Raw genomic sequence first — 15,645 nt, forward strand, 5'->3', positions numbered from 1 at the left:
TTCACAATGCGAAACCTCCAAAGTTGAGTTCACAAAACTTGAAAAAAAAATCTAGCATTTTCATCAGAAAAACTCACTTCCAAAAAAATTATGTCCCCAATCTACTTTGCTTCTTTTATTTGAGATTTGGGCACTCCCAAGAGAGTTTTCCTGGAGACAGGACAATGGGAAAGGCTAGGTTTGGAGGCCTGAAGAAACCAGCCAACAGGGGGCAGAACAATGAGCTGGCCATAGGGCAGTCTGATGAATTTATACCAGATGAAAAGTCAGAGATGTGGGGATGTTCCTTATTTCAGATGGGAAAGCCAGGGATCAGAAAACTTAGGTTGATCTAAGTTAAAAAAAAAAATCAAAAATCTCAGAAACCCAACACACAGCAATAGAGTATGGTAGCTGGGTCACATGCTCCCACCAGTCAACCCTTCTCATAAGAAGACCCGCTATGTTGAGGGCAGCCTTGAACTAGGGGATCTTAAAGGCAAGCAAGAATTTGTAGTCTGCTCACAGAGGGCACACTCTGGTCCTTCACACTTCTTAAATGCCCAGGAGAGGAGAGGTCTAAAAACATCAAACCTGCACACAGAAGAGAAACAGGGCAGGCAGACTTCCTGCAGGAAAAATCCTGGGATGACTGTCACAGAGGAGCCAGAATGTCTTTACAAGCTGGAAAGCAAACTCGATCTTTCAACTTACCAAGTCTTTATTGACACCAAGCCATGGAAATAACGTCGGTGCCCTCAGATAAAGGGTTTACCGGACAGAAATCACCGAGAATGCACACTTGAAATCATATTCGCTCCATTGTTCATTAAGTAGCCTTTAACAAATTACTTAACCTTTTAGGTCCTCGGTTTCCTTACCTTTAAATCAGTGGTAATAAGAATGCATGTTTGCTGTGATAAAACCCTGACCAAAAGCAAGTTGGGGGAAGAAAGCGTTTATCTGGCTTTTACTTCCTGATCACAATCCCTTATTGGGGGAAGTCAAAGCAGGAACTCAAGAACTGGAGACAGGACCTACCTAAATCGGAGAGCATGGAGGAGTGCGGCTTACTGGCTTGCTCCTCATGTTTGCTCAGCCTGTTTTCTTATAGAACTCAGGACCATTTGCCCAGGGGTGGCACTGCCTATTTACCTCCCACACAATCATAGAACAAGGAAATGCCCCCTAGACACGCCCACAGGCCAATCTGAGGGAGGCAGCTCCTTCGCTGGGGTTCTCTCTTCCCAGTGACCAGTCTGTGTAAGTTAACATTGAAACCATCACAGGGAATTTCACTCCTTTGATGGACTTGGAAGAGCACTTTTCTCTCTTACAGTATTGTAGCTGTTATGGACTATACATTATTTTCCAAAATATTTCTCATGTTTTATTTTTTGTGGTGTGTGTGTGTGTGTGTGTGTGTGTGTGTGTGTGTGTGTGTGTGTGTGTGTGTGTGTGTGTGTGTGTGTGTGTGTGTGTGTGTGTGTGTGTAGAGGGTGTCAATGACATTTTAGGAATTAGGCTGCAGCGAAGTTAGATGACTTGCACATTGTGTTAAGAAACTGTTGTCTCCTAACTTGCATTTTCTCAACAGAGAGAACTTCCCTTAACACTGTCCCTGCTTATCTTTGCTCTCTAATTCACTTTCCCTGGACAGGAACAGTGACGATGCATCAGGGGGCGTTGATGACCATACAAGGTTCCACCGAGACCCAGACCCTTCAAACCCCCGCCGCGCCCATCTCTCGCGAGACCAGCGGTCTGCGCTAGCGGGAGTGAAGGCTCCCGGAAGTGGGCGGGGAGGCAGGGCCACGCCCCCCTGGGCTAGTCCCCTGGTCCAGCGGAGTCGGGGCGTCCTGTGGACGCGCGGGGCGGAGTCTCGGGCGGCCCCGGCCTGTCACTGTCACCTGGCCTGGGTCCCGGTGTCCCTCCCCGTGCCCTTCACGGCGCCCTGCCCTCCCCGGGCTGCCGCTCGGCCCGGCCCGGCGTTCCCGCTGTGCGGCTCCCGCTCCCGACGCCGCACGTCCGTCCCGCGTGTAAGTGCCTGGAATGCCTCCGGCTGTGGCGGCGCATTCTTTCTATCTATAGCCGCGCTGTACATCGCATGCCGCCGCAGCTATTCCCGGGGCAGCAACTGCCTCCTTCACTAATTACCTCCCATTGGTGGCTTCAGACCCGAATTTGGGAACGGGGTGCTCTTCCACCTGTTCCCTGAGCAGCCTGATCTCCAGAGCCTGCAGTGCCATTTGGAGCTTTCAAGGCCCTCTGGCTCAGGACGAAATTTTTACCCCTGAATCCCAGGCTTTCCCAGATGCGTCCCTTTTCTCTGAGAATGCTTTAGCTTTTTGGTCTGTTCTGTTTTGGCTGTAAGAATCTACGGTTTTGTTTTGTTTTGTTTTGTTTCTTTGCTTCAGGCTTTCTTATTCTGCTCCAAGAGGGAAGAAACTCTTCTCCCTTGTTGGATTTTATCAACAAGATTTCATTCTTTCTCATTGCTCTTCTGGGCTGTCAATCTATCTAGGACATGTAAGTGCTGCTGTCAGCTCTAGAGAGTTTTAGGTCGTGTTTTCGTTTTCCTAATTACCTTTTGATTTACAGGGGTAACTCATTCCACTTTGGAGTCCTTTTAATTCAACGGAAAGAGTTCAAATCCTCCGGCAGCCAACATGGAGCACAGTAAACAGATTCGAATTTTACTACTGAACGAAATGGAAAAGCTAGAGAAGACCCTCTTCAGACTCGAACAAGGTCAGTCACAAGTAGTTTTATTAGCTCTTTTATAGCTTTTAATGCACTGACAATCTGTTAAATTTTTTAACTTAAGGTTAGGGACTGGGGGTGGTGGGTAGCTTGGTGGTAGAATGTATGTTTAGCATAAATGAAGCTCGTATTAAATCCTCTGCATGAACGCTCGTGCATGTGCGCGAGTGCACACACATGCGCACACACACACACACACACACACACACACACACACACACACACCTTAAAGTTAGATGAAATTTCCTAGATTTAGCTTGATTTGTGCCAAGATACTGTGTTCCACATTAGTGATGGCTAATGAAGATTTATGTTGTTTAAGAATATGTATGTCATGTAAGAACAGTGATAGCTCAGTTCACTTTGTTGCAAACCACCACCTAATGCAGAAACTACAGGGCATGGAAAGTCACTCATGGATAGAACCTTTGCCTAGTCTGCAAGAACTGTATTCAGTTCTGGGAGAGGGGTAGAAACTACATATGCAGTCAGAAGATTGAACATGCTATTTGTATTAGCATTTATTGTTGTAACCTGCTAAACCATATATAATTTAGCTTTGTATATAGTCTTTAGTGTTGCTTTTTAGAGCACATTCTTTTCCTTTAATGAACTTAAGCATTGGTAAAGCATAGTACTGTATAGTATAATAAGTAAGTATAGTATAGTAGCTGTTGCTTACATTATTGGAAGCCTCTCAAGCAAGTAGAAGATAAAGCCAAATAAAAAGTGGGAAATCTGATCAGGTGATGTTGAAAAATATTTGAGCTATCATTTAAAGAACTATATTGAGCCAGGGATATAGCTCAGTGGTAAAGTGCTTGCCTAATTAATACAAGCAAGGTCTCTGGGTTTGAACCACAGAATGACCAAAAGATATAAATAAAAGTAAGATCAAACTGCAGTTCTATAAGACAAGCTAACAGATAACTTTACTTTCAGTACTGAAAACATTTCACTTATAATTTATAAATATAACTTGTAAAATACAAGTAGAATTTAATGTTTCAAGACAATCATCAGCCCTCCAGTGGACTTACTAAATGAACATTGACGAGCATCTGCAAGAATTTTTTTTTTAATTTAAAAGTTAGATTTTTAAAAATTTCAATCTTCTACTGTGTTCCCTTGATGCTGAATGGTCCTCTTCCTTCAAATTTGTTTGGGGTTTTAGATCACTGAGTCCTGGCTTCCACTCTGGTTCTCCTGACTCTGCACTTTTCCTGGTTTTGATTTTTCCTCCCCCGCTGTCTTCAGCATTCCCTTCAGTGTGGTGTCCCTCGTTAGGATCTCTTCCTTCCACATTTCAATTAATTACCAGTGTCTGCTAGGTTTCCCTCTTTTTCTGTTCTTCCATGAAATAGTTATGCCTTCTCATGGCCTCATCTCTTGCCTTTCTGCTGAGGACTCTTGGAAGCAAAGGCTTCCAGAGTCACTTTCTCCTTGGAAGCTTTTGAATCAAGTATCATGACAAAGGTTGAGGTGCAACCTTGCCTTTGCTTGGCTGCTAATAAACTGACGTTGGGCAAACTATATTAATATTAAGCATTAATATCCCTGGAAAGATGTGTTGCTTTCCTGTGGCATTCAGTTTGAAGACTGTAAATTAGCAATACCTAGTTTTGTTGTGATAGAGCCCTAAGTAGCAGCAAGGTATTGGTCTTTCTGCTTACAGTTCACTCCCTGGAGTTTAACTTTGTTCTGACACTATCCTGTAGACTTGTCATGGGTAGTTTTGTTAATTTATACTTTCCTCTCACGTGTCTTAAATCACTCCCCCACCCTTCCCCTGCCTCAGTGATGTCTCTCTCTTCAGTTTTCCCAGCCTAGACTCTTAAACATTTTTTTAACTATTATACATTTATTGATTCTCAATTAAGTTTCTTGTGGGAATTTTTTAATTATTATTAATTCAAATTAGGAACAAGCTTGTTTCACATGTCAATCCCTTCTCCCTCTCTCTACCCTTACCCCCACCCTCCTACCCCACCCTGACCTACCCCCACCCCATCCACCCTCCACTCCCCAGGCAGGGTAGGGCCCTCCACAGGGGCTCCACAAAGTCCACCACATCATTCTGGGCTGGGGCTAGGCCCTTCCCCATGTGTCCATGGCAAGAGTGCATCCCTTCACATGGGATGGGCTCTCAAAGTCCCTTCTTACACCAGGGAAAAATACTAATCCACCACCAGGGGCACCCTAGAGTGCAGAGGCCTCCTCATTGACATCCATGTTCAGGGGACTCTTAAGCATTTTTAATGATATCTCCTGTTTAACTGTCATCTCTCTTTAAAGTCTATAAATTCCTTTCTGGTATCTCTTCCTATTAGTCTCTTCCTTCCATCTAACCAAGTGTGTGTGTGTGTGTGTGTGTGTGTGTGTGTGTGTGAGAGAGAGAGAGAGAGAGAGAGAGAGAGAGGAGAGAGAGAGAGGAGAGAGAGAGAGAGAGAGAGAGAGAGAGAGAGAGAGAGAGAGAGCACCAAGTCATTTTTAAAAGTTCCTTCCCTTTTGATTTATGGGTACCTGATTCTAAAACCCCTGCCTGGCTTCCAAGGCATTATGAATGGCACTGCACTTTTTCTTGCAAGGAGTGAATCTTGCTGTTCCCTGTCTTTAGTGTCTGAATCTTTATAGCTTTCCAATCTGTTCTATCTCCACTCCTGTCAAATCCCTCTGTATATGTTGTCCCTTTTACTGTCATTCTGTGTGTTCAACTTTCAGTTAAAATGCCGCCGCCTTAGCGAAGGCTTTCTTTTTCTCTATGCTTTAATCACTGATCAACTAAATGCTGATCAGTTAAGTTGCATCTGAAGCTTGGTGGTAGTACAGTACCCAACTGGAAGCTGAGGTTTGTGAGGCCAGGACTTTCTTACAGACTGAGTGCTATGTGCAACACTTAATAAATGCTTGTTGACTAATTCTTAAACACAGTGAAAACTAGCCCAAGCTGGAAATTTAGCTAAGCTGCTTGAAGAAACAAACTGAAGGGTTCACTAAGACTGACGTGTAACACTAGACTCGCTCTGTAACACTAGATAAAGCCAGTAAATTCCATCCTCTGTGTGTGTGTGTGTGTGTGTGTGTGTGTGTGTGTGTGTGATAATGGTGTGACCATATTATTTTAGAAGGGAGTTTATAATGTGGAAGAAGTATTGAATAGAGGGAACATTGGGACAAGAAATAAAAACAAAGACCCTTAAAAAAAAAAACCCTATTTATCCTATGTCTACATGCTGAAACCGAGGCAAGTGGACCTCTGTGAGTTCTAGGCCAGCATGGTCTACATAGAGTTCCAGGCCAGCCAGAGCTATACAGTGAAACTCTATTCCCTCACCTTCTTAAAGAATTGTAACTGGGCTGTAGAGATGCCTCAATGGATAAAGTTCCTGCTGGACAAACACGAGGAAGATCTCCAGCCCTCACATAAAAGCTGGGTTTAGTGGTATGCCCCTGTAACTCCAGCACTGGGGGTACTGAGACAGATGATCCAGGGGCTTGCTGGCCAGCCAATCTGACCAATCAGTGATCTCCATGTTTAGTGAGAGACTCTTCTCAAAAACTTTAAGGAGGCTATGACTGAAGAGATACCTTAGTAGTTGAGAGCACTTGCTGCTCTTCTTGCACCCACATGGCAGCTCACAACCTCCTGTAACTCTAGTGCCAGGGTGTCTGACAACTTCTTCTAGCTTTTGTGGGCACCACACACACACACACACACACACACACACACACACACACACACACACACACACGGTGCACATACATACATGTGGGCACTCTTATATGTAAAATAAAAATAATCCTTAATTTTTTAATCTTACAAAAAGGCAGAGAAGACTAATTGAAGACACCCAGCATCAATCTATGGCTTCCACATAGATTTTCCACTCACATTTGCACATGACTGCACATATATTGCACACACAAAAAGTAAAACAAATGAACAGACATACAAATTAAACACCATAAGAATTTAATGATATTGGAGCTGAAAAGGGAGACAATAAGACAAGTTTAAACTCTAAGAAGTTGGTGACAAATGTAACAGGGGAAAAAAAAACTGGAGATACTTGGTTTTTTATATTTGACTAGTCCCCAAACCCTTCTCTATGTTTATTTTCCATCCTAAGAACCAATTATAATTTTTTTTAAAGATTTTATTTACTTATTATGTATACAACACTCTGCTTCCATGTATATCTGCACACCAGAAGAGGGCACCAGATCTCATAACGGATGGTTGTGAGCCACCATGTGGTTGCTGGGAATTGAGCTCAGGACCTCTGGAAGACAGTCAGTGCTCTTAACCTCTGAGCCATCTCTCCAGCCCCCCATTTATAATTTTTAACACTTTCATCTCTATAGATTCTTCAAATTCAAGTAAAAGTCCAAGTAATTGTCTGTTCTAATCAAATTATATTTTCCTTCTCTCATTGTGTATTCCTCAAACCTGAAATTAATTCTTCCATCTTTTATATAGGCTGACCAGAATTACAATTTTATGTTTATTTATTTATCATTATTACTCTGTGTGTGTGTGTGTGTGTGTGTGTGTGTGTGTGAGAGAGAGAGAGAGAGAGAGAGAGAGAGAGAGAGAGAGAGAGAGAGAGAGAGAGGTTTGTGACTGTAGGTATGCTCATGCCACTGAAAAGGTCAAAGGTCAGTTTTTGGGGTCTCACCTTCCACGGTGGTATTTCATGAGGGAACTCAGGTTTGTCAAGCTTGGGTGTCAAGCACTCTTACTAAGCCAACCTTCGAGCCCAATTGTTACTATTTTTTTTTTTTAAATGTTCAGCTAGGCATGGTGGTGTATACCTTTAATCCCAGCACTTGGGAGACAGAGCCAGGTGAGTCTCTGAGTTCGAGGTCAGTCTGATCTATAGAGTTAAGTTCCAGGGCAGCCAGGGCTACACAGAGAAACTATGTCTCAAAAAAAACCTAATTAAGTAATTAAAATGTTTGTTTACAAGTAATTAAAAGTTTATTTAATACTTAACTTTATGTGTATGTTTGCTTTGCCTGCATGAGCTTATATGCACCATGTGCATTCAGGTACCCCGAAGGCCAGAGGGTATTGGATTCCCAGAACTGGAATTAGAGGCATTGTGAGCTGCCCAATACCTGTGCTGGGAACCGAATCCAGATCCTCTGCAAGAGCAACAAATGTTATTGCCTGCTGAGTCACCTCTCCAGTCCCCAAAGGCTTCCTGATTGAAACCATCTACCCAGCCCCTAATGGGGAATTTTTGTTTACAGTAGCAATTTAATCACTTGTCTTCCTGGCTGCTGCTTACAGGAGGGCTACTGCTGATCCAAGCAAAGTGTTCTTAGTGTTAACATGAACAAGATAGCCACACCGTGTACTGTTGCGATATAAGCTAATTTTAGCAGAGGTATTTCATGTACTGCTGGGAACCTGTTCGGTTTCAGTGATTTGGCTTAGCAGTTGAGAGTGGCTTTGTGCTTTGGGGGTATTTACTGATGCTCTACTGGGATACAGAAAGAAAATATAACGCCTTTCTTCCTTGAAGAACAAATCAGTTTGGTAACATATGAATTGGTACCGATGCTCTAACTTCGTCAGATGAATTAAAAACAAAAAAGTCATCTTTGGAAAAGGTAGAGGTTGTAATCTAATAGAGGCTCACAGTCCAATCTCCCTTATTTGTTTGTTGTGTTTTCCCTGAATTGCACCTTTATCTGAACTAAGTAGACAAGTCCTATTGTCTTAAATCATGCAGATTAGGTTGTGACTTCATGGTAGAACACTTATGTAGCAGGCATGAGACCTTAGACACCATCCTTAACCCACAGAAAAGTAGATTAAATGAAAACTTAAAAAATAGAAATTTCTCTTTCTGAAATTTTATAACAGGAGGAAAAATAATTATGGGCATCTGTCTTTTACTTCTTAGAAACTGTCTAACTCAGCCAGGTGTGGTAACATGTGCCCTTAGTCCCAGCACTTAGTAGGCAGAGGCAGGTGGATCTCTGTTGAGTTCTAGGTAACACATAGAGTTCTTTGGCCCACATAGTAACACATGGGGGGAAAGAGAGAGGAGGCAGGAAGTAGTCGTGGGGTCTGCCTGGCAGATGTCAGCAGGAGGTTCCTGAACATTCCAGGTGCTTCTCAGATGACTGCTGTGTACTAGGGGCTAAGGGCTTCTGCTCTGGCCAGCACTACTAGGAGATAAAGGTGGGTGGGTGGCAGGGCTGGGCAGTGGGTGCTGCCCATGAATCAACCCACTGTAAATGAGAGCTCATTGCTTTTTTTGAATGAAACTGAAGGTATGGAGCCCACGGTTGGCAAGTGTGAAACCTGTGGTTTTCCTGATTGCATTGTGCTCTGATTTTTTTACTTTAGAAATTATTTTATTATTACATGATTTTATCTATATAAGTGACTATTTGCCACCTTTAGACATTTTATAATCTGTTTCTACTCTTTTAAATAAAGATTTCAGTTTGTTTTCCAGTTAATGTGTAAATTTAGATTAGCTTGTAAAAAGAATTACTAGATGTCAGGAAAAAGAGACATTTACTAGCCAAATTTTAGCAAAAGTCTACATAATAGGTGAATGGGATTCCAGATTAAGGTCATGGTTTAGAATATATAACCACTAAGAACTTCTTTTTTATTTGTGTTTAATGTATTTTTCTTTTAAATATTTGAGGCTATTAAAACCAATTGTCAGAGTACAGAATTTTTAATATTTACCTTATAAAATATTAAACTAAGACTTAAAAAAGTAGTGAATGTTGCGGAGCTGAGAAGCAGCTGAGGGGAAGAGTGCTTCCCGCTGGCACAGAGGACCCAGCCTTGGTTCCCAGCACCCACCTTAGGTGGCTTACAACTGCATGTAACTCCAACTTAAGGACAACTGGCCTCTGAGGACACTTGTACTCATACATGCATATAGTCATGCATATATATTATATATATATATATATATATATATATATATACATTAAAGATAGTTAGGGGATGGAGAGGTGTCTCAGGAGTTAAGAGCACTTGGTGCTCTTTCAGAAGACCCAGGTTCGATTCCCAGCACATACATGGTCATAGATAGCCATCCATAATTCTAGTTCCAAGGGAGCCAGTGCCTTCTTCTGACCTCTGAGGGCACCGAAAATGCACGTAATGCAATACATATATGCAGGGAAAATACAAAAAGTAAATGAATAAACCTAACTTTAAAACATAAGATAATTAAAAATAAATCTTTAAAGAGAAGCTAGAACCTTCTTCCAGAAACAGATGGAAGCAGACACAGAAATCCACAACTAATCAAAGTGAGGGAGGAGTGATGTGAACAAAGGAGTCAGGACCATGACGGGGAAGCCCACGGAATCAGCTGACCAAAGCTAATGAGAGATCAGCGACTCTGGTCTGACCAATGGGGAACCTGCAGAAGACTGAACTAGATATTCTTAATGTAGGTGACAATGGTGTGACTGGGACAATATATGAGGCCACTGGCAGTGGGTCCAAGACCTAACACTAATGCACAAACTGACTTAGTAGAGCCTATTCTATATGGAGAGATACCTTGCCCAGCCTAGATACAGGGATGTGGAGAGTGGGGATGTGCCTTGGTCCTGCCTCAAAGAGATGATAGGACAAACTTAATAGATTTCTAGAGGATGCCTTACCCTCTCTGAGGAGCAGATGAGAGGTGGGGGGAGTGGGAGGAAAGGAGGGAGAGGAAACTGGGTTTGGAAAGTAAAAAATAAATTAATTTAAAAAAGCAAAAAAAATCTTTAAAACATAGTGAACTTTAAAAAGTATTGAATATTTAGTCATACTTGATAGTGTCTGCTTTATATGTATAAGTGTTTTGCCTGTATGTATGAGTGTGCATTCCTGGTCCCCACGGAGGCCAAAATTGGTGCTGGATCCCCTAGAATTGGAGTAAAGGGTGTCTGTAGCCTCCATGTTGGTGTTGGGAACTGAAAATGGGTCTCCAGCCCCTTTACATTTATTTTGGTATTTCATAATTTACATAGTCTGTAAGAACAGTGTACATGTCTGCAACATATAAATAAATATTTGAAGAATGCTTCTTTTCTCTCTCAAGTTTGCTTGAGAGAGATAATCCATTGCTCCAAATACTGTTTGAGAAAGTTTAGGTGAGTTTTAACCTTTGTACTACAGTTTCTCTGAATCATTGTGTAATTACTAAAGCAATATTTGCATAAACTTAAAAGACAAGTTGTTTAAATATCAACAATACCTCTGATATTTGCAAATGTTCTAGATGTTACTACTTTTCCTGATGGTAAATTTAATTATTCTTAGAAGATGTAGATATTTATAATTCTGAACATCACAATGTATTACTCCATTTATTGATTGAAATGAGTCTTGCTATGAGGTGGGGTTTTTGTTTTGTTTTGTTCTGTTTTTCTGATGACATTTTCTAGCCCTGGGTGGTCTAGAACTTGCTACATTGATTAGACTAGCCTTGCCTTTCTTGTGATCATTCTCCTTTTGCATACTGAATGCATGCGCACACAGACACAGACACACAGACACACAGACACACACACACACACACACACACACACACACACACACACACACACACACACACACACACACACACACACATACACACACACCCTTTGAGAGAGGATCTCACTGTGTAGCCCAGGGTAGCTTTGAACTCCATATGTTGTGAGTCTCTGCCATGTCCAGCCTTTTATATATGGATTCTGAGAATCAAGCTGAGGTCCTTATACTTGGATGGCAAACACTTTACAGACTGAGTTAGATCCCTCATACCAAAATGGTGTGTGGGTGTGTCTTACATGTGTGCATGTTTTCACAGGTGTGTGGTGTAAGTGCGTATGTGTGAATGTGGAGGCAACCTCTCTTTAACTTTTGAGATAAGGTCTCTTATTAAACCTGGCGCTCACCATTTGACTAGACTAAATAGCAGTAAGCCATAGGGATCCTCCTGTCTCCATATAATCTTTCTTCCCCCTACTTATTTGATCTGTTCATTGATTATGGTGACCATCACTCTAAAAGGTGGGTGAGATGGCCCCAGGTAAAGGCACCTCCTGCCAAGCCTGACAACCGAATTCAGTCCCTGGGACCCACATGGTAGTGGGAGAAAACTGACTCTTGCAGGTTGTTTTTACCCTCCACTCTCATGTCATGGAACACGTGCATGTGTGCCTACAAACAGACATATATGAAATAAATAAGTAAACATTTAAAAGAATGTAAGACATTGCTGTTTTAGTCTCTATTATAGGGTAGATCTCCAGTGTATAATTTTTATTAATTTTGTTGATATTTCATAAGTATTATAACTATTAATATATTTATTCTTTTCTTTCTCTTTCTTTTTTATTCTTTTTTTAAGACAGGATCTCCATGTAGCTGTGACTGTCCTGGAATTCACTCTGTAGACCAGGCTGACCTGGAACTCACAGAGATCTGCCTGCCTCTGCCTCCCAAGGCACCACCATACCTTGTATATTTATTCTCAGTAAGTAAATTCCTTAAGCATTAAGAATTCTGCTCATGCCAGGCGGTGGTGGCACACACCTTTAATCCCAGCACTCAGGAGGCAGAGGCAGGTGGATCTCTGAGTTTGAGGCCAGCCTGGTCTACAGAGTAAGTTCCAGGACGGCCAGGGCTACACAAAGAAACCCAGTCTGGAAAAAACTAACAAACAAAAGAATTCTACTCATTAGAACTTTCTTCTACCCTTTTCTGTTGTTCTTGTCCATCATTAATTGACGTACATCCATGAAAAGGGGGAATTGTAGGGGAAGCTGTAGCCAGCCCCTAAGAAGGCGTGGCTACAGCTTCCCCTACACATCCATATTTAAAATTTTGTTATTTTGTTTTTTTGAAACAGGGTCTCATAGCTCAGGCTGGCCTTTATGTTGCTACATAGCCAAAAATAACCTTGAATGCCTGAACTTCCTTGCCTCTACCACCCAAGTGCTGGGATTACAAGCATGTGTCACCACAACCAGTTGTATTTAAAACTTACATGCCCTGGATAGCTAATCAACTTGGTATAGTCATAAGTGTCACATTCTTTTCTTTGTTTGTTTTTTGTTTGGTTGTTTTTCGAGACAGGGTTTCTCTGTGACTTTGGAGGCTGTCCTGGAGCTAGATCTTGCAATTCTTACAATTGCAAAGAAGTCTGAGCTGAACAAGGATGACACCAGCAGGCTTGCTGACGTGGATGGCGGAGTGCTCTGGGGCCTCTGCCCTACACAGACAGCTGTAGGCAACTAGGAAATGAAGTAGCATAGTGAGAGAAAGAAATCTGAAGCAGTTTTCATATACTTTAAATCACTTTTTTAAAAAAAAGTTATTTATTTATTGTATATACAGAGTTCTGTCTGCATATCTACCTGTAGGTCAGAAGAGGGCACCAGATCTCATTACAGATGGTTGTGAACCTTCATATGGTTGCTGGGAATTGAACTCAGGATCTCTAGAAGACCAGCTAGTGTTCTTAACCACTGAGCCATCTCTCCAGCCCCCTAAGTCACTTTTGTCTACACTAAGCTTTCACATCCTCAGACCTTTACAGCCTACATTTATATACCTTAATAGCTTGCATTTACATGCCTTGAGTCACTTTCTTACCACAATTTAAGCGTTCACCTCCTCAGACCTTTATAACTTGCATTTACACACTTTAAAACACCTTAGACCTTAAAACATTTTCTCAGACCCTAACCTAATCATTTATATCCTCACATAAACTTTACACCTTAAAACATTTTTTTTCTATCTAATCATTCACTGGGAAATACAATTGGTTGATTACTGAGGGTAGTCATTGTAAAGCAAGTTACTTTGAAATATGTTTTGTAAGTTTATCTCTTCTCTGGAGTCTGGTAACAAGGTAAAGTATGTCAAGACCTAGTAGTAGCTAGGTAGATGAGGCCTGTGACCTGAGTTCTACCTATGAAGAGAGCCTTGGAAAAGGACTGGGTTCTTGTTGCTGTTACAGCCACAGTCAGTCAATATCCTCAGAGATCTGAGAAGCATAGATTATTACTAGAAATATAATCTGAATGGTCTGTGTACCAATTAAAATGGCAGAGATCCTTTGCCTAAATGAGTTACCGTAGGTTCCAGTGGTCTACATAGTTTCCTTGGAGGCAGTAGTTGTAGGTCTTCGGCTGTCTGTCCTACAGAGCAGCATAGGCCTTTGGCTGCTAGACCCAGGTCTCAGATTTTTCTGTAGAGGAACAATGTGGAGGACTGACCTTACGTTGATGAGGCAAAATAGGACAATCAACCCCAAAATGTCCACAGTTTGAGCAGAGACCTGGAAGCAACCAAGGCCTGGAGCAGTTTTGCCCAGTGGTTAGCATTATCACAATCCAGGAGTTGTAATGCCACATCTATCTTTGGATACCTTAAGGGTTTCCACTAGACGGCGGGCATTTCTGTCAATTATGGGAAGCTTATATTTTTTAAATGCCATATTCTGCAGATCTGAATAGACAAAATGGGTGCCAGGTAAGGGGGTCTCTGTAGGTGTCAGGCAAGGAAGCAAACCACACAAAGAGATAAGAATGAAAACCTGGTGCAGACTGACTTCATCAACCTGGATCAGACTTCAGGGGTCTAATCATAGGCAATCTATTCCTAATATATTTAAACCCAGTACAATTTGAAAAAAGAAAAGTTGTCCTGGTGTAATAGAATCATCAGTGCACAAAGAAGCATAATTACATCGAAACTCAACTTAGGCAGGGTTACATGTCATTTCCTCCAAGAAGATGGGTTCTAGAGATAGGCTACCTGTACTAGCTTAAGGACTAAGGGTCTGGCATGGTCTCAGTCACACATGAAGTGTAGAGGTCATTGGGCTATTAGCTACCTCTGGTCCTGGTTGGAGGAGCTTGATATGGCCTGGCCCAGCAGACAGCACTGACTACAGACCGTTGATCACTTCCAACTCTCAGCTTTCTGACAGAGGAACAGGTTCTTCATCTTTCCCATTGGTAAGATAACGTGCTTAACATTAATGGAGATCTGTGAACTCAAGGACCTTCATGCTATGCTCCCATATGTTTTTAGAAATATGTATATTTATGTATGTATATGTATATAACAACAATGAAAAAGGCTGTTGATTTGAAAGAGAGCAAGGAGGAGTATATTGGAGGGAGGAAAAGGAAGGGTTAAATTATGTAATTACAATCTCAAAACAATAAAAGAAAAAAATTTAAAGTCTACTATAAATCAACCTAAACTTTTTTGTGAGTTAACTGTATTTTTAACTATAATGTATGTGATTTTCCCATCTTATAGCAAAGTATTTGTAACATAGAATAGAAGCCTTAGAGACACTTTCATAGAAACAGCCTAACTTTGGTAAAGGTGGGCATATCTTGGCTTCCAGGATTCATAAGCTTTAACAATCATGCGATGTATGGATATAGGCAGTAGTGAGTCGCTGGCACCTATGCTGGCTCATAAGAACCAGCTGCACCCGTCCCTTCCGAATTCTGAGCTCAGCGATATGTTTGGTAGCTTTAGATCATCCATGGTAGGGTAGTTCTATAAAGAAGTCACCAAATACTACAAGCTAATACTTTCCATCCCTAGGGGCTGTTGTTAGAACTTCCTTGGCACGCTACTGTGTTTGAGCAGGTGTAAGAGACTCAGTTGCAGAGAGGGAGGAGTGATGAGCAAAGGGGTCAAGAACAGTCTGGAGAAACCACAGAAACAGCTGACCTGAACAGGGGGAGCTCATGGGCGCCAGACTGACAGCTGGAAAACCAGCATAGGACCGACCCAGACCCCCTGAACGTGGGTGTCAGTTAGGAGGCCTGGGAAACCTATGGGCCTCTGGTAGTAGATCAGTATTTATTCCTAGTATACGAATGGACTTTGGGAGCCTACTC

The 15,645-nt window shown here is 41.9% G+C and overlaps 1 protein-coding gene across 2 annotated transcripts in view; it reads left to right on the forward strand.

Annotated features, from left to right (window-relative positions):
- The first annotated feature begins 1,825 nt into the window (after positions 1-1,825).
- The window catches only part of Agl (amylo-alpha-1, 6-glucosidase, 4-alpha-glucanotransferase), a 59,382-nt gene continuing 45,562 nt past the window's right edge, over positions 1,826-15,645 (forward strand). The window contains exons 1-2 of one of the 2 annotated variants that reach the window (XM_027395592.2): positions 1,826-2,018; positions 2,581-2,730. In XM_027395592.2, the coding sequence (XP_027251393.1) occupies positions 2,649-2,730 (82 nt within the window). In that variant the 5' untranslated portion in view covers positions 1,826-2,018; positions 2,581-2,648. Of the gene's footprint in view, positions 2,019-2,580; positions 2,731-15,645 lie in introns of those variants that run through there. The other variant, XM_027395594.2, reaches the window with a different exon arrangement.

Source organism: Cricetulus griseus (genome assembly GCF_003668045.3).
Source record: "Cricetulus griseus strain 17A/GY chromosome 1 unlocalized genomic scaffold, alternate assembly CriGri-PICRH-1.0 chr1_0, whole genome shotgun sequence".
In the NCBI taxonomy this organism is placed as follows: domain Eukaryota; kingdom Metazoa; phylum Chordata; class Mammalia; order Rodentia; family Cricetidae; genus Cricetulus; species Cricetulus griseus.